This window comes from Falco cherrug, chromosome 6 (assembly GCF_023634085.1).
Source record: "Falco cherrug isolate bFalChe1 chromosome 6, bFalChe1.pri, whole genome shotgun sequence".
Classification (NCBI taxonomy): domain Eukaryota; kingdom Metazoa; phylum Chordata; class Aves; order Falconiformes; family Falconidae; genus Falco; species Falco cherrug.
Window position 1 is genome coordinate 47,936,985 of NC_073702.1, and position 18,700 is coordinate 47,955,684.

General features: G+C 39.8%; 1 protein-coding gene across 1 annotated transcript in view; it reads right to left on the reverse strand.

The window, feature by feature from the left end:
- Window positions 1-4,714: 4,714 nt before the first annotated feature.
- Window positions 4,715-18,700, reverse strand: part of NOX3 (NADPH oxidase 3) — a 38,914-nt gene continuing 24,928 nt past the window's right edge. Inside the window, exons 10-13 of the mRNA XM_005446555.1 lie at window positions 17,628-17,790; window positions 10,335-10,481; window positions 7,055-7,179; window positions 4,715-4,841 (exon numbers count right to left, since the gene is read on the reverse strand). Coding sequence (XP_005446612.1) covers window positions 4,715-4,841; window positions 7,055-7,179; window positions 10,335-10,481; window positions 17,628-17,790 — 562 coding nt within the window. The remainder of the gene's footprint in view (window positions 4,842-7,054; window positions 7,180-10,334; window positions 10,482-17,627; window positions 17,791-18,700) is intronic.

Consider the following 18,700-nt stretch of genomic DNA (forward strand, 5'->3'; position numbering starts at 1 on the left):
AGCAGAGCTGCCTTTAAGGCAGCTCTTAGAAAATCTCCTGCTAATCAGGAGTACTCAGACTTATAAAAAGTTTGTCACATTTTTGCAGTTAACAGTATTCTTTCTTAATCATTTAATTATATCTAAAAGCAGGAAAGAAGCAGGAGAGTCCTTATAATGGTGATGATATGGTATAGGCACTGTATGATGGACTTTCTCTTAAGAGTGGCAGTTTCTGTTTAATCTTTCAGTGTAAACTAAGGAGCAAACTTAAATAATTTCTCCTACATGCATAACTTGGAAGAGGGGAGACACCCAGAATAAATAAACCCATGTATTTCAATTTACACTTGCTAGTGAATAAACTTAAATTATTGTAACACAACTTCAATCATTATAATACCACTCTTTTTATTGTAAAGAGCCAAAGTAATTAATGTATATTTATGACCCTTGTCTATGATTACTCTTCTGTCACAGGATGTGGTGAGTCTGTGCTGTTATGACTATATTTTATTTAATAATATTTTCCTACACAGTGCTGAACACTTCCTGCTGAAGAAGCTGAATGGACAAATCCATGAAGATATCTTTCATTTTCCCTGACAGTGAATGATGTTTCCATATATAAACATAATAATAGAGTCATTACATATGCAATCATATTATCATAGCTGCTGTGTGCTCAATGTTATTCAAAACAAGGCAGGAAGCCAAATCTTCCTACTTCCCATTTTGATTTAAATTGTATTTGTAATAAAGGGATTTTCATTCAACCTAAATGCAGTTTCATCCCAGTCCAACAAACCTCCCCACTTCTTTTTTTTTTATTATTATTATTTTTCCTTTATTCTAGGTCACTCAGTCCTGATACAAGTGAAATTCTCCTCTGGTGGTGATAACAGCAGTGCTACTCAATGAACTATAACAAGGGCTCTAAATGCATCTCCTGTAGCATACCACAGTGATTTGCAAAAGTGGGAATAAATCAAAGCAGTGAAGAGATGCCACGTTGAGCCAGAAACTAAATGTTACATCTTGTTGCATGAGGCTAGGGGGAGAACAGATCCTGTTTTTCTGGCAGCACAATATCTTTGTGCTTGTTACCTCTGCTCCAACCCCATTAAAACAATCATTCAGAATCTGCAGGAAATTTTCACCTCTTTCTTTCATGCAATGGCAGCTGGTATTGGTGCCTACACACATTTCTCATTTCCTTCAAGATTTTCAACACACATAAAAAAAGAAGCTTAATTTATATTAAAAAATGTGTCAGCTTACCCTGAGGCTCAGCACGGGCACCAGGGAAAAAAATAAAAGATAAATGCCTCTAGGTGAACTGGCAGAGGCTCTAATTCTCCACTCGCTCTACTGCTACACAGCATGCACTGCATTAATCATTTCACATAGGCAGGCATTTAAAAAAACTTCAACAATTTTAAAACAAAGATGCATTGCCTTAAACTTAATAATAATACAACTGTATCTTGTAGAACAATCTCAGTTCAAATATACTGTATCCCCTAACAGAAGAGGTATAAAATAATGCTGGAATCTTCTGTGATATTAATTTTTATTATTCTTTTTCTTTTGTCTATAGAGTTATGTCCCCTCTAGTGGGCATTTTTGTGTGTGTGTGTAAGTATACATATATAACATTGTCATTTGTTTTATTCCAGTGCTGACATACACAGTATGCTTTCTACCACCCATTTTTATTGTGTGGCTGGGTAATCATGTTATGTGATCCTAGTGAACTGTTAGCTTCAGTCCAACTGGAATAGTTTTTCTTTAACTTTCTGTGCTGGGGAGTAGGAAAATATTTTCTCACTTTTCTAGCTTATGTGAATGTTACAACATTCCCATATTTTTTGTTTTGTTTCTCCCTCATTCTGGAATTCTCCTGTGCTCCACATGCTAAAGAGTGCTGAAGCCGCAAAGATAAGTAAAAATAATACCTGGAGGTGGAGGACAGCATCAGGTCTAGGAAGGGGGCAGTGGTACGCTCAGATGTCACAGATGAGCCATACAAAACTAGGAGGGAAGGACTGCTTTAGGGATAGGACCTATAGACATGGCAGCTCTATCTCTCTCTTGTAGTGAAAGCTATGAGAAGATGAGTAAAGGTTCGGGTTGCATGAAGGCTGTTGTTTCTTTGCTTTGACATACAAGGTACTGCAAGGGTGGCTGACCTAACAGCCTGAGACAGTCCTCTCTTGGAGAAAGCATCAGTGGTTGTATAGGTAGCATGCATAGATTTACATAAGCGCCAGCCTGTTAGAAGAAGTGGCTCCAGGGAACACTCCATGGGACCTGGATGACTTGTTTGAAACACAGTTGTCAGACAACAACATTTCCAGCAGCTCTGCAGCTGGCCTCAGCTGTATTTCAAGACTCCCAGCAACTGCCTGAGAAGGTTTGCAGAGGTGAAAAGATGACTTACTGCTTTGTACCTACCTCTCTGTGCTATGTGAGTATAGCAGAGAACAGGTAACTAGCCCAAGTAACATAGTCTGTGACCTATGAGGAAAGGCTGGATCAGTCAGAAGGGAGATTTAAAAACAAGAAATACAGATATGCATTAGACTTTGTTAAAAATGCTAAGCAGTGATGTATGTATGGACACATTTAACACCCATACACCGTTCTTGAGTCTGTCAGCTTGGCATATGACAAAATTGCAGGCAAATGCAATTCCTCCCACATCAGCAGAGATTATTGAACAACGAAGCAAAAGGCTCTTTAGTATGATGGGGAACTTGGTGGGCACGGATCCTGCAAATCAACAGCTGGTTGTGCAGCTGCTGTTAACAGCAGGGATCTGGCTTTTGCAACCATGAGACCCACTCTGAGGATTGAGGACTGTTAGGATGAGATGGGGTCCACTGCAGTGGGGCAAAGGCTGGCCAGCCTGTGATGAGCGCTTTAAATTGGGAATGATGGGGAGGGAGTGGATGGCCAATAATCAAGTCAGGAAGTGGTGAACTGGTGAACGGGGGTGACAAGCAAAGTGTGTGGAATGATGTGAAAAGGAGAGGGCAGAAGGAAGCCCACTCCAAGGGTATGCACACAAACAAGCAAGTGCTTACAGGACAGCTCTAACACCTCCTCTGGAAAACCCACATGACTGGATGCCGTTCTGAAGTGCCTGTCCACTAACACACATGGCATGGGGAGGACACAGGAGGAATTCCATGCTTGAAAGGATGCCATGCAATCAGGTCCTAGAGAGAAGAGAGGTCTAGAAGATCTGGATGATTTTCAGGAATTGCCTTGTCCAAGTTCAAAAATTGCCCCCTTGCTGTGGAGTAAGTCAAGCAAACATGGTAGGAGGCCTTCATGGACAAACAAATCCCTCCTGACAAAGCTCAAGCATGAAAGGAGATATTCAAGAGGTGGAAGAAGGGGCAGGTGATGCAGGAGGAATATAGAGACACTGAGTGTGCAGGGATGGGGCTAGGGAAGCCAAAGCCCATTGGGAGATGAATCTGGTGAGAGAAGTGGAGGGCAAGAAGAAGGGCTGCTATGTATGCATGAATAGCAAAAGGAAGACTAGGAAAATGTTGGTCTGCTGCTGAATGGGGCGGGGGACCTGGTTCCCGAGGCCATGGAGAAAGCAGAGGTACTCTATGCCTTTTTAACCTCAGACCTTCAGAGATCCTGGGCTTCTGAGGCAAGTAGGAAAATCAGGAGCAATTCAGACTTACCCTCAGTGAAGAAGGATCAGGTTAGGGAGCTTTTAAACAAGTCCATGGGAACTGATGGGATGCGCCCACAAGTGCTGAGGGAGCTTGCCATTCTTCATTATCTTTAAATGGTCATGGCAATGGGAGGAGGTTCCTGAGGACTGGAAGAATGCAAATGTTGCTTCTGTCTTCACAGAATTGGCTCTGAGCAAGGGGTTTGGAGTAGATGATCTCCGGGGTACCTTCCCACCTCAGTCACTCTGTCATATAGCTGTGATTCTGTGTCTTTTAAAGCCCATTCTTCAGTGCCTGTGAAGCCATGTGACATTTAAAAGACACCTCAATTTTTTTTCCAGTTTCAGTTGCCTGTCTCAGGAGATCCATTTGCTGAGCGCAAACATTTCTGGAGTCTCCTTAATGTATTAACTCTCAGAACTTAATAGCTTATGGCATGCACAGCCACCGTCGCAGTGGAAATGTCATGTTTAAATGGTGCATAGTTTGGTAGAGCAAAAGGAATTTGTTGGACAGGGTGTATATAAACAGTATTGGTGCAGCACAAAAGCTGATGTGGATGTGGATGTGTGTGCAGTGTGAGACTATAAGAAGTGCAAAATCAGAACACCAGGAAGGAAAATGCTTTGAATGTCTGGGCACGATTTAAACAGCAGGAATGTGAGTATCGCCTGCAGTAGTAGTTTGATCATACACAACTGTGAGGTACAGTTCTAAGCATCCATTTTATTCACACCTTTTTCTTCAAAGGTTAGTGGCTTGTGCTTGTTTTCACACAGCTCTAGACGGATTTACAGCATCATTAAGCAAGCAGTGGAGAACTGGCCCTTCAGTTCTTTGAAGGAAAGACTAAGGATGGGCTCCACGTCTTTATTTGGCATAGGAAGGCATTTTTCTACTGAAGTCAACACACCTACTTCAGTTTACAGCTCCTAACATCTGGCCTGAATGCTGCAGAATAAGTAGAGGACAGGAGAAGGTGAGGAAAAAATACACAATCTGGTAATACCTATTACATAGTTAGAAAGTACAACCTAGAAACTTTCTTTGTTATAGTGAAACTGAACTCCTCTTGGATCAACTGATGAATATAAGTTGCATGTCTGTTGAAGGATCTTAGAGAGAGTCTTGGGTCCACAGAAGAATACTCCAATACTGTTGCTGTAATTGCAATAACAACAAAAACATGAGGGTAGCAGAGTAAATGGATAAACTGTACCTTTTGGCTGCCTCTGGCTTTGCATCTTTTGAAATGTTTTTTTTTTTGTGAAATACGTTTGAAAAAAATTGTGTTACTCTCACAAAGTATTACAGTAAAATTATTCTAATGTTTTAGTGTTTATTATGTCTCACTGTATTATTTATTTGGATTGCTATATTAGAGGTCACAAACTTTTAAATGGTGCTTCTTTGGTTTTGATCTTTGTAGCTTTCTTAATCAGAAACAAACACAGTGCTTGGGCTGAAAATATTCAATGCTTTTTCTCCAACTGAGTTAATGTAGTTAATTTTTTTATTTTCTGCTAAAAGATACATAAAATTCTCAGTTACTCCTGAGTTTTTACTTCTATCCCCCCTTTCATCTGTCCTGTCCCACCCCCCACCCCCACCCGTTTTCTACCGATGGACAACTTTTAAATGGCTGACTTAATAATAAAATTTGTTAATAGGTAGTTCTTATAAAATAAGAGCATGACCAATGGTAACGATTGTGTTCAGAAGTGCACGTCTGTTACAGGGAGCTGGAAACCTGGTTACTTCTTACAAAGTGCCTTGAAGGTTTTGCTTCTAGGTACACAGCACATATTGCTTTAAAAAATATACATGTACACACAAACACACACATGTACCGTGCTACTGGGGGAAGCTCAATCTACATAAACACAGTGCAAGTGACAAGTGACAGCATGAATTTCAAAATGTTTGCTCCTGTAAAGAAGGGGCTGTAGATATGATTCTGGCGCCCAAGCCATAGTCCCCAGAATTAGCGCCCATATTGCTCTGGCGCTCGAGTGTACTAGGTTTAACCTGGAGTGGTATATTCCTGCTAATTCACTAAAAGACACTGTTGCAGCCAAGGGAAACACCATGGACCTAGGTGCCGGGACCCAAAACGTAGTTAGTTTGTAAAAGCTAATTGCTCCATCACACAGTAGAAACTGAGTTTCTTTGCCTCTTGAACCTTCTGTAACTCAGAGCAAGGAAAGGTAGGGTATTTTTTTCTCATAAGGAATCCTTATTTTTTGCAAGATTTTCTTTAAAAGGTCCAACATTGACTAAAAACATGGGCACCTGGTTCAGAAGCAAAAGCAGATTTTTCTGTCACTTTGGCACTGGCTTTCTAAAGGAACCACCACAAGATCCAGTATAGAAAGTGAATGCCCATCTCTCTCCCTTGGCATCAGAAAACTAGATTTTTCTCAGTTGTACTTAACAAAAGTAAAAGAAAGTAATGTTTCAACTATAACTTTAAAAGCTCTGTTTATGTAATAGAATCCCTATAAAAGGTCTTTCAAAAATCATATTTTCTACTCTCGGCCTTCTATTTTTAATCTTCCACATTTCCTGATTGTATTTATTTTGACCTCCATCAAGTCATTTCTCTATTACTGTTATTTTTGCAATTTTATGGTATTCTTGTAGCTTACTGTATTCTCTTTGATCTCCTCCCTTTCAGCTTTTTCTTGGGTCTTTTTCATCTTTAAAAAAAAAAGTTTTCCTCTTTTTCTTTTTGTATCTCTGTCTCCCAAGTGCAAGCCTTTATTTTGCATTACCAGGTAAATGTTAGGAAATCATAGAGAGTCACAAAGATTCTGGAATTTTCTACTGCTGAACACAAAATATTTCAAATTCTTGCTTCAAAGGCTTTCAGAACAAAGAAGCTTTTCTCAGACCACTAGCGAATCCACCAAGTTCAAATGAACTGCCTTTGCCAGCAGAGATGAACTAATAACAGAACAGCACAGTCTTGCAAGAGTAGCCAAATATGTTAGGGGAACAAACATATCCTTGACATCATAAGAAAAAAAATCACAGTTTATCTCTTTAATAACCATCTTCAAGGGAAATTAATGCTACTTTGTCCTTTGTGCAGAACAGTAATTGGATTGTGTGTTTCAATTATATCTGGACAAAGGCCAGGATATTGAAATACTTCTAAATATTAGATTTTCTTGTCCAAAAATTAGATTTTATTGGCATTCTCTTTCCGAGATTTCTTCATTAAAAGCTTCATTAAGCATAAATCTTCTTTCCACACAGCAAAAAAACTAAATTATTTTAAAAGGGTCATTTAGAAAGGTTTGCCTTCCCCTTCTCCCACTGTTTATGTTGAGAGAAGTTACCTAACAAGGTTAGAAGCCAACCTGCCTTACCTAGGATGGTTTTCAGCTAGTTGCTTGAACTCATAGTCCCAGTTTGGCCTTCCATAGCAGGTCTTCTGTCTCAAACCAGTAATTACATCTATCTTGTCATCATCATGTAGGGCTATGTGAGTAGCCTAAAGACAAATTTACAAGATAATAATTTTTAGAGTTAACAACATACACTCCAAGAGGAGGAAGCAATAATGCTGCTTTGCTGTGAAAGACTGAAGTATTAATGAGAGAAAGGAAAGGTAATTATTGAATGGCAGGAGAGGAAAGGAGAGGAGTGCTCAAGAGTTCACAACATTACTAGAATGGTAAAAGTGTCCAAGATCTCAGAGGAGTGCAGTTTCTTGAGATGGGATGTTTGAAATGAGTTGGGATTAACTATCTGTCTTTACTGGCCTGGACCTAAGTGCCTCAGTGACTTTTACAGCCAGGTCTTAGATTCCCAAACCTTTCCTCAGCCTTTGAATATCTCACCCTACACTTTCTTCACTGCAGATCCTTAAGCAACAGTCACCATTTTAAGGCCAAGTTGGAGTTTAGGAAAGAGAGCAAAGCGTACTATATCAGAGTTGGACAATAAGTATTAGCAATTACATGCACCTTAAGTAAGTGCAGAACATTCTGCTGCTGATGGAAAAGACAGTGGATGTACCAGCTCAGCAGGGGTAAAAACCCTGAGTGCTTTGACCCTTCTTCTCTGGTGGAGGCAGGTGCAGAAAGTAGATCAGCTCAGGTGAAGCACTGAACTAAGTGAGCTGCTCAGCTGCCAGTGCCAAGAAAAAGAAATCCTGCTTTTCATAGGTATTTACTGTCTCTTAGCTCCTGTCCTGTGCCTATTACCGTGCTATCTTAGTATTTCCCAGATGCCTTTAAAAACAAAACCACCCGTCTCCTAATTCTGCTGCTATTGTGTAGGAGTGAAAATGCATTTATTTTCACTACAGACTACAGTTACCAGCACTGTCAAGAAATTGCCAGAGGAAAGCTACATTAAAAAATGGGCTTTGCATTTAGTTCAGGCTCTAGCATGAGCCAAGCATCATTATTATCTCTTGCAGAAGTGATTGCTGAAATTTAGATCCATTTCCTGGGAATATTATTGTATATTTCTGGTGCTAATGAGTCTTCCATGTTGCTCAACAACTCAGTTATTCTGGTCAAGCACAGTTGTCACAAGAGGTCATGTTTCTAAAAGATTCTTGTTAGTTTGGGCCAATGTCATGAAGGACTTGCAGTGGTCTAAGAAAGAGCTTAAAGTGTTTGGTGGGAGTTGGAGGTACGGAACTGCAGGATTTTTAAATTGTTTCCAGAAAAATTGTGCCACTGAGAAGATGGGCTATTTCTGTTCACACTAAGTGGAAGTTTTCCCGGATTTTTGGTGTTAGCCCTTGCTATAGCTCACAGCATTAAAGTTGCCTAGGAATCTCAGGGGCATTGCAAGGAGCAATAGGCTGAAATATGATTTCTTGTCCAGGCAGAGGCAGACATGTGCTATATCATTTTGACTATCTGTTGCCAACGTGGAATCTACAAAGAGCTTGAAGCATTGAAAAAACATTGCCTGAGAAATAAACACCTGGCAGTGGTGGAGGGTGCACTAGAAGTTGTAAAGTGCACATCCTTGGGTTCAGCTTCACCCAACTACTGGTCATCTATGTGGTGAGACAGGAAGAGAATGGGGAGAATGTTGGTTTTGTTGTTTGCTAAGGAAGAAGTAAAGCATCATCCAAATATTATTGCTGCTGAAGCTCAAATTCTGAGAAGTGATGAACTGGAATTTACTAAAGATAAGTAAGACCTGTAAGATGAGGGAGCTTTGTGGATGTCTGAAGAAGGTGGAGCTGTTATCCAGCAGAGGTTTAGGAGCTTGGTCAGAGTAGGAGAAGCAGCCACTGAAAAGTATTCCTCTTTCCCCACAGCCCTTTAGAGGTGGGATGCTGGGGGGATCCAGGAGCAAGAGCAGTACCAGTCTAGGTGCAGAGGCAACACAGCTTCAGGGATTCTCCTTTGTCACCAACCCAGCAGCAAAGGATAACAAGGCAGTGCTGACAGGAGACTGGATGATGTGATTTGAAGAGAAGGAGGCACTTCAAGGAAAGTGCAGGGCATAGAAGTGGAGAGTCAGACATACCAGCAAGAATAGCTGTCTCCTTTCCTGATTTCTGGCCTGATGTTTGCCCAAGAGGGAAGTGGGATGATGACAGTTGAGAGATGAGGGCGACTTTGTGTTTTGTTAGGTTCCTCAATAGCTTCTTTCAAAGCACATTTTAGGTAATACCCTGTGATATTGCTAATGCAGAGTGGTAGTTTTTATAACTGCCATATACTTCACGATGGGAGCAGATTTTTCTGAATACAGCTTTATGCACATACCTCATTACTTGACAGAAACCCTAAGGAAAGCAGAAAGAAACAATTTTATTTTTTATTTTTATTTTTGTGGCAGCAAAGGCAGGAAGGGAAAAGCTCTCTGAAATCTGTTTTTTAAATCTCTACTAGACAGTCCTTCATTCAACAAAGACAGCAGGAAATAAAAGAGTAGAGCAAAGACTTTCCTGTGAGAGTTTTTCTGGCAAGTGCCTAACTGATTGCAGCGTGATCTGAGTGATTCATTTAAAATAAAGAGAGAGAGAAAAAATGAACTCATTTGAGTCGAGGTAAAGGCTAAAGCAGTTGAATAAAACCAACCCTGTCTAAGGATTAAGTGCCTTGAGCTGGGATGATCCTTGAGCTGGGATGATCCAATGAAATTATGAGATGGAAAATTTAAGTCAATCAGAGAAAATGTCTTTTCAGACATGAGTTAGACCATAGAGTTTGTTGCCAAAATGTTCAGAGCACAGCAGGTTTCAAAAGTGTACTGGACATAAATGTGAACAACAGAAATTATGTTAAGTAATAAAAGTAAACAAAACTGGCACTTTTTATACAATCCTCCATGTTTCAGTACAAAAATGCCAGAATCTATTTAAAGACCAATCCAAAGACATGGACTAAATGTCCCTTCACAAACTCCTGAAAGGCTTTCTGCACTTTTCTCTGAGACACCTGGTAATCAGTGCTGCCCAAGACAAGATACAGGACTGGAAGGATCACTGGCTTGATTTCTCTGTTCCTGTTTTCATAAATGTGAGATGCAAACAGACGGCTTGGTGTCTATATTTACAGTTCTTTGTCTCTCTGCTTCATCCATCATTTATTCAGCTGTTCCTGTTCCATATGTTACCATACTGGAAAAGCAAGGTACATTAACTCAGACTTGTAAGAGTTTCATTATTACCTGACTTTCATCCCAGCCAGTAAGAAATATGTGATAACTTAGAAAATCATTTTTCCCTTTTTCCGCCATTTTTGTTTCCAAATGGAACAGAAGATCAGCAAACCACTCAAATGTTGATGGGTCTCGACAAATCCAATAAAAATAAACCTGTCAGATAAAAGCAGAAAGATTTAACAGGAAGCAAACTTTCAATAAAACTTCCTAATGATTGGCTCAACTCATTAACCACATAGTGTGTGACTCTTGTCCATAATTACACATAATTTTGATGATGTAGTTTCTATCTTTTGAAAATTTCACTTTCATTGTAAACACTGAGTGAATATATTAATGTGCTAGTGAAGATAGGAAATGTAACACATTTCTCATCTCCCCCTGCCAGTGCATCTCAACTTTGACTTATAATACCTAACCCTGCATTTCTTGCAAATAATTTGATTATTCTTTGAAATCTTGGATTTATTTTCAGTCATGTTTAAAATGGAATGTCAGTTTCATTCAGCACCAAAGCAAGGAAATCCTGTTTCTCAGAACCTTATACCATAGGTTAAGAGTTGATGTGGTCAAAAGACACATTTATATTCTTCAAGTCAGACACCCTGTATAAAACAGGCTACAGGATGCCCCTACTTCTCTTTTAATGCATTTCTTGTTTAAATTGGAGCATAGAATTTCTAAAGAAACATGAAACTAATTTTGAAGTTGCCAAAGGGGTAAAATGAACCACTACCCCATGACTGGTTTTCTATTCATTGAAAACCTCCTCTGTGTGAAATATTTACACAGTTTTTCTCAATCCAGATTTCTCTAGCTTCATCTTCCATATGCTGGATTTTGGTTTAGTTTCCTGTTGGACTGGGGAGCCTGTTAGTAAAGTTTTCTTCCCCAGGCAGAAATCCGGCTGGGATCAAGTGACCCTATAATCCTCTCCCTGGTAAACCAAACATTCCTGGGATCTGTCACTGAGAGGCTAATTTTCCATCCTTTATTCATTCTTATGGCTTATTTCTGTCTATTTTTCCTCTTCTTCAGTCAGTTGCAAACAGCAGAGAGTTTGTTGTTTTGTTTTGTTTTGTTTTGTTTAAAAAATCTGATTTATTAATGATCTTGGCATAGGGTAATGCTTTCATAGGGAATAAATCTTTCAAGCAAGACAGTTAGTCACTGCCATATGATGAGGAGAGTTTCTATTTCAAGAGTCCTTGCTGTGGCATCTTCAGCTGGATCAGGTGAGAATCCCCCAAACCCTTTTTCTGCATGGTTCTTCCAGCCAGCTGGCCCAGGGGCCATTGTGACCACTCCAGCATGTGCATGATCTGTTGTCTCAGCTACATACAAAGCATCTTCTAACTAATTAACTATGTATAAAAGACTGTCCTGTATGACCACTTCTGCAGGAACAGTTTCTGCTGACCATTTGCAAATGTCTTATCTGTGCACAAGTTAATCAATTTTGCAGCAGGAACTGCTTGCAGAGTCTCTGGACGGTGAGATTCACCTCTTGGGATCTTAAGCAACACACCGAGACATACATTGTCCTAGGCTGAGCAGGAGCTACCTTAGGGAGTCTTCAAGATGGTCAGAATTTCCCACTTGGAAATCTCCTCCACCAGTGCTGTGCTGCAAAGGGGACTGGGAGTACAGTCCCTTGCCCTGAGCTGGTCCAGCTCTGTAGATTACTAGACTGGGAGTTCCTGCACCAGCCAGGGGATGAACGTCTGAAGTTCCCTGGGTGTCTGCCCAGGCACTACCCTGATGCCTGGCTGAACCACAATCATAAGACAAATCTGACTGCAATTCTTGTAACTCTAATTCTGTAACTCTTGCCACACAATCCATTGTTACTTTTGAGAGAGGGTGCCAGACCTCAAGTGGGTTTTTTTTTGGTAGTGCCTCCAAAGAAATCATTCAGAAACATGGAGGAAGCCTAAAACTACACAATTTCAGTTGAAGAAGGAACAGCACAGAGGATAATGTATAAGCTTATAACAAAGGGATGGTTGGAATTGTTTTATTGTGACTGTGATTTTTATTTTGTGGCAAAATCCCTTAATTTCCTCCAACTCATCTTTCTTTGCGCTCACCAGCCCCTCTGTCTTTTATTATACTTCAATATCAATGGTAATCTAGAAGGTCTGTCCCAAGGCAATCAGTGTGGGAATTCTGATGTTTTGGAACTTGTAGCCTTTTTCCATAGGATCAATGAGATAAAGATCCATATTAGTCACTTCTGAAGTGAAAAATCAGAGAAGAAACCAGTAAGCTATAAAGAGATTTCCCGAAGGTTTAATATACTAGGCTGTCAGACTTCTGGTAAGGTGGTGGGAGAAAAATGTGGTAACACCATGCTTCATTGGAGATTTGGTGAAAGAGACTAAACAGTAATTTGGGATGTATCCTAGATCTGAGTGTACTGTAAGGGACCATCTGTGGTTTCTGTAGGAAATATAAATGAAGTATGATCCCAGAAAACAGAGATAAAGCATTCAGGGTTAAGTGGGGTATTTTTACACCCCAGGAATAGGACTGTCTTCAGAACTTTAGTAGCAACCATCTTAGCTGTTTGCTTTTTCCCCTTCTGTTTCAGTGTTTTGCCTTACATATAACCTCATCACTTTATAGGGGGTTACTGCTGATTTACACTGGCATAGGATATGAGGAAAAAGCAAGCCTACTGATTATAGCATTTCATTTTTGTGACCAACAGCAGCAGTATTTTAAATTACCAAAACTAGATAAGATTTATAGCCTTAACCTTTACGTGTTTTTTTGTGTCTGAATCCTGAAGTCCTCACTTGTTCCACATCCTCAGCACCTCAAAAATCAGCCCACTGAATGCTATCAGTCTCTATCACACCATGGCTGTTGATTTGTAGTGAGAAACTTCTTCCCCCAGCCTCTACTTGATTATCTTATTTCAGCAGTTCATTTTATGGAAATGTGTATTTAGTGCATCTGTGTGGAGAGGAGGCATGAGCTTCTAAACAAATAATGAATTGTGCATAGGGTAGCAACCGGGAGCATGTGGAAGGAGGAAGAAAAGCTAGCTGATGAGTTGAGATGGTGTGGTCTTTGAAATGGGGGATTGGTTTCCAGACTATCAAGCTATGGAGCTTGAAGGAGTGCTTTTAGCTGGTTGCAGACTTAGCTGTCACGGTAACAGCCAGTCGAACCGAGCTGGGTCCTCTTGAGAAAGATTGTAGCTTTATGAAGTGGCAGAAATTCCTTAAATTCATCCCTGGTGTGGTTCTGCTGAAGCAGTACCTATTGCACTGCCTCTAATACTCATGTTAGAGGTGGAGAGCATTTGGTAATGAAGACAGACTGTCATTATAAGAAGTATTTTTGGCCGTGACTGTAATCTGAGAAAGAAAAGAGGTAGTGAAGAAAGATGGCCTATGGGTAAAAGGTCTCCATTTCCCTTAGATCAAACAGGACTTCTAGTGTAATATGTTAAAATAAATGGTGTTTACAAAGAAGTCTTCCTTTCTTTACACTGACTGCCCATAGAATCACATTACATATTATATGTATAATTAAAACACAATCAATGCACAATAAAATTAATCCTTATTAAAACTGTAGCATAAAGCCAGCATCAGTGCATTTCTATAATTAAACAATTATTCTGAATCCTGTATTTTTTTTCTTGTAAGCCTAATACTATTAACTGACTGCAATTATTTAGGACCCTTAAAAATCTGTTTTAGATTTATGTTTCATTAGTCTCCACCCACCCTACCCCCATTGACTACATTCATCAGCTTGATGGCTTGCCCAAGTAAACTGTCTTAAATTTTCCAAGTGCTCTTTCTGCAAATTGAGTTAGATGCAGTGTTGCTATTAATCAGATCTGTAATGCAGGGTTTTGAGCTTATTTCTGTAATACTCTGCTCCCTTGCAATGCATGCATATTTATCATTCGGTTTCCCACATCCTGAATCTTGTACAACAGACAAGAGCAAGAGCTCCAATACCTCTTTCCTGTAAGGTGAAAGAACACATTTTGTAAATCAGCTTCTGCCACGTGGAAAGTCATTAATAATTATCTGTTGATGACCATCCATCTGTTTCTCCCTGCGCCTTGAAGACAGAGGTGGAGCTGCAGCTCTGGGCAAAGCCAGCTTTTAACCAAAGGGGTGTAAAAAGTGATGACACAGGGGATGCCCAGGGAGACATCTGCATCCCTGACTCTTGCTGCTCCCTCTTAGACATGACTGATCCCTGCAAAGCACTCTTAGACCTGCAGCTGGGCACCTCCCTGCAAAACCCTGGTCCTTCCAGCTCTTACAGCACCCACAGGCTGTAGTGTACCAAAGAAGATCAGAGATCTTCCTCAGCCTGAGTAATTAATCCAGTGGGCTACTACAGGTAAGGCACAGCAGTGCCTGCAGCTCGGGGCGTGCAGGGGACAGGGGCTTGGCAGCCCGCGTGATGCACTGACTTAGAGCTAGGGTGGCAACAAGCAGCCTTTTGTATAAATGCAGAACAAGGCTTGATTTCATAAATCTGAAGAAAGAGGACTAAACTGTCCTCAAACGCACCTCAGAAAGATGGTTATGTTTGACAGCAAAAAGAGCCCAGGTTTTTAGGTCTTCAGGAGAAGATGTTTTGTGGAGAAAGCTGTAGGCTGTGGTAGAGCTTGGAGCAGAAGGATACCCCGGGCAAGGATGGTGGGTCTCAAAGCAAATGGAAGAGGCTGGTTTTGTTTTCCTCACAATGTGTAGCTGAACTTACTGCCACAACAGGCTGTGGTTGTCTAAGGTCTATATGGGTTAAAAAGGAAATTAGACAAATTCATGCGGAAAAAACACAGAGATGCAGCTCTGTGTTTAAGTATCAAGACATTATTGAACTGACAGTTGCTCAAAGGTGAGAGTGTCCACTAAAGACTTACCACCGTATGATTTTCTGGTCTGTATACTTTTCCCTAGGCATTCATGAAAAACCACTGTTGGAGACAGGATATTGTGCTAGATGGATCTTTGGTGATACTCGGTAGGACCTTTCTTATGTCTTATATAGAGTAAAAGAGAAAGTGGATGTTTGCTAATATTAGCATCTGATAGATCAGTATAATTTTATCAATTTCAGCAATTCAATTGATCTGAAAAATGAGGCCACTGATGTGAAAAAAAGATCATCTTATGCATAAATAAAGACAGCAGAAACTTTCCAGCCATGACTAGCAGTAGTGCCCTTCCTCACTGCAAAAAAAAAAAAAAAAAATGATAGGGAAATGAAGGCTCTAAGGCTATTTAATTTTGAAAAATCAATTAGATAAATGTGTACTCCTTTTGATTTGCTGGGTTTTTTAAATTATACAGCTGCAGACATTATGGAAGCTATGAGTATTTATATCTCAACCGTATGTGGGCAACACTAAGAAATATTAGTTCAATAAGCGTAATGATAGCTGTACTCAAATCAAAACGAAGTTGTTAAAAAAAGAAAAACCTCTTATTTATTTCCTTAATAGACATTTCTATGGTACTCATCATGGCAGAAAGAGAGTGCTGAATACTTTGAGGAAGATTAAATTATTTGTAATTATACCACAAGTGGAGGCTTTTAACCAATGGAAAAAAATTGTGGAGCTACCCTGAGATTAATCGTTCTTACTAAGATGACTGCTAAATTTTTTAAGTAATGCTGTGAACTGCCCAGGACCTTTCATCCAGGCTTTCAAATATTTTACGAGCACCGATGAAATTTAGCCTCTTAACACCTGTGAAAAATAAGCATCACTATTCCCACTGCACCAATAAGGAAGCCAAGATATAGAGAAAGGACATATAGAAATCATTATACTTTTGTATTTCACAGGAACTGAGAAAAACTGAACTCTATAACAGCAAACCATGGCAGAGTTCACCATGCATTTATCTTTGCAGGCACACATACCCAAGATTCTCCGTAAGCTATGGATGAACACCCTAAGGTATACTATACTCTCAATGTATAGCTAAAATCTGTTCTTTTCCTCTTAAGGTAACAGCAGCAATGAAAATAAAAACAATTTTATTTGTATACGTATAGGATATACATAATATACATATATAACATGTATGTACATATATATAGCTCTCCTTCCAGTGGAAAAGGTCATTCTGGTACAATTGTAGTGTTTGCAAATGCACTTATTTTCACATTGAGCACATATTTTTATTTCCCTCTCTTCTCAGTGCTTTTTCTGCCTCAAAGATCCCCCCTGGCAATTTGAACCTTTCCTCAACTCCTCAGTTACTAAAATCCCAGATGCTTTTTCAGTGGCAGCTTGTCATTAAGATGCCAGTTTTAACACTCTTTCATTTAAAAAGATCAGCCCCTTGGTCCTGCAATCAGCTCCGTATGTACTGACCCTCTCAGAGACCTGTCCACTCCAATGCAATTTCAACATGTGTCCTTAAATGTGAAATGTTCAACAGTTCCTGATTCAGCTTTTACATTGGAAAATGAGCTAAAAGAGGCTGTAGGGTCCGCAAGCTACCACTTGCCATGATGGATAGGGAAGTGAATGTTTAATGCTGATCTTTTGCTTGGTTACCTTCTTACCCCTCACCCTGCTTCACCCATTATCTCTTCCTCACCTGTCCTCACCGGTGCTGCCTCACATATCCATAGCAGAAGATGTATAACAGGTTAGCAGATCAAGAGTATGTTAAGTTAATTGGTGCCGTACCTTACAGACCCCAATATATTTTTTCAACAAAATAATTAAAGTGGTTTGAGGCAGTTATGTGCATCTTGATTTATGCATCTCACCCAGAGCTTAAATGCCTTTTTTTATTCCTCCTATGCTGGCTAATACGCTGACTTCACAAGGTGAGAAAAGCAGCTAATGGTCATGGAATGCAGCATTAAAGGCCAAGACACGCAGCCAAAGGGCCCTCATGAAACCTGCAGCTGGATAAGGAGCAAGCGCTGCCCTTCACTTTTGACTGAGATGACCTTGCAGGATTTATTTTTCATAGGAAAGAGAACAGATTTCTCTTCTAGCTCTCTGTCTAGCTATGAAAGACATGCCACATCTCCAGTTGCGACTGAAAATCTGATTCTTCAGATTTTACTAAAAGCACTGCAGCTAGGGCTACCTTCTTCCTCCATGAATGACAGTGAATTCGGGAGACACTACCCCACAGCAGCTCCAGAGGCAGCTGGAAAGAGAGTGACTGCTTCTGTGATTGAGTTGAAGCACTCAAGTGGGTCTTTAGCTCTGAATTGCCTCTCTCACCTGGCAAAACAGGCTCATCTGTGGAACTTTTTGATGGAATAATAAACTTTCACACCTACCTTCTGGAGCACCAGTGCTCTATTGGGGTTGCAGCATTTGTACCAAATGGATTTTAAAATAGAGGCAAATGGTGTGACTCCAATTCCTGCTGCAATGCATACACTCACTCGGTAGTGGAAGAAATCTGTGGTTGCAGATCCGTATGGTCCATCCACGGCCAGTCTACAGGAACAAGTCAAGGGTCAGCAACATATAAAATGAAAGGTTAAAATTTGTTGGGCTACATATTTTCAAAGCTGAATTTCTGTTAAAATCAAAGGCATGTCTGAGCTGGCACACAAATTACCCATACAAAAAACCATTTAATTTTCACTTGGTGCCATTTAATAGCAAAGCAACTCTCTTTTCTGAAGTGAGAGAACAAGAGTACCCATGTGGTTTTGGGGCCTGGCCATCTATTTAAGCATGCAATTGCAATTTTCTGGCTTTCTGAAATGTGATTAGTCATATAATTGCATGTCCAAATTTAGCTGTTGAATTTGCATATTTAATTATGAATTACTGAAAAGCATCCTGTTTCAGAGCTTTATTTTCTGTGTTGTATATATCAAAGTAGAGAGGAACAGATAATATTAATCATTTTGAAAAGTTCTCTATATGTGTTAAAGTAATAAAAGAGAAAGCAAGAAAGAGGTCAACATATGCAAGGAAACTACTATTTTCTCATCTCTTTCTGAAAAACCAATATTTCAGAAATACATTTTTGGCAATAATGCTGTACTTAGTATCTGACATAAAGACAAAATGTGTAAGGAGAAATGCATGTTTATGTTATTGCCTCCTATAATCAATGTTGCTGGTGCTGAGGCATTCATTTTGGTCAGAATTAGAGATGAAAAAGATTACTAAATAATCAGATTCATTCCTCTAGCAACATGGAATGTAAATACACACAGTACTTTGGAGTGCTGTGTCCAGCCTGTCTTAAAATAACATAAGTGCTCTAGAAGATGGTTTCACTAACACCCACTACTTAGGAAAAATGAGTTTTCCCTTCTTACAGATTTTCTATTTCGTGCTCTATATTGCATGAATTATCTTTAAAATTCAGCTTAAATACTACAAACAAATA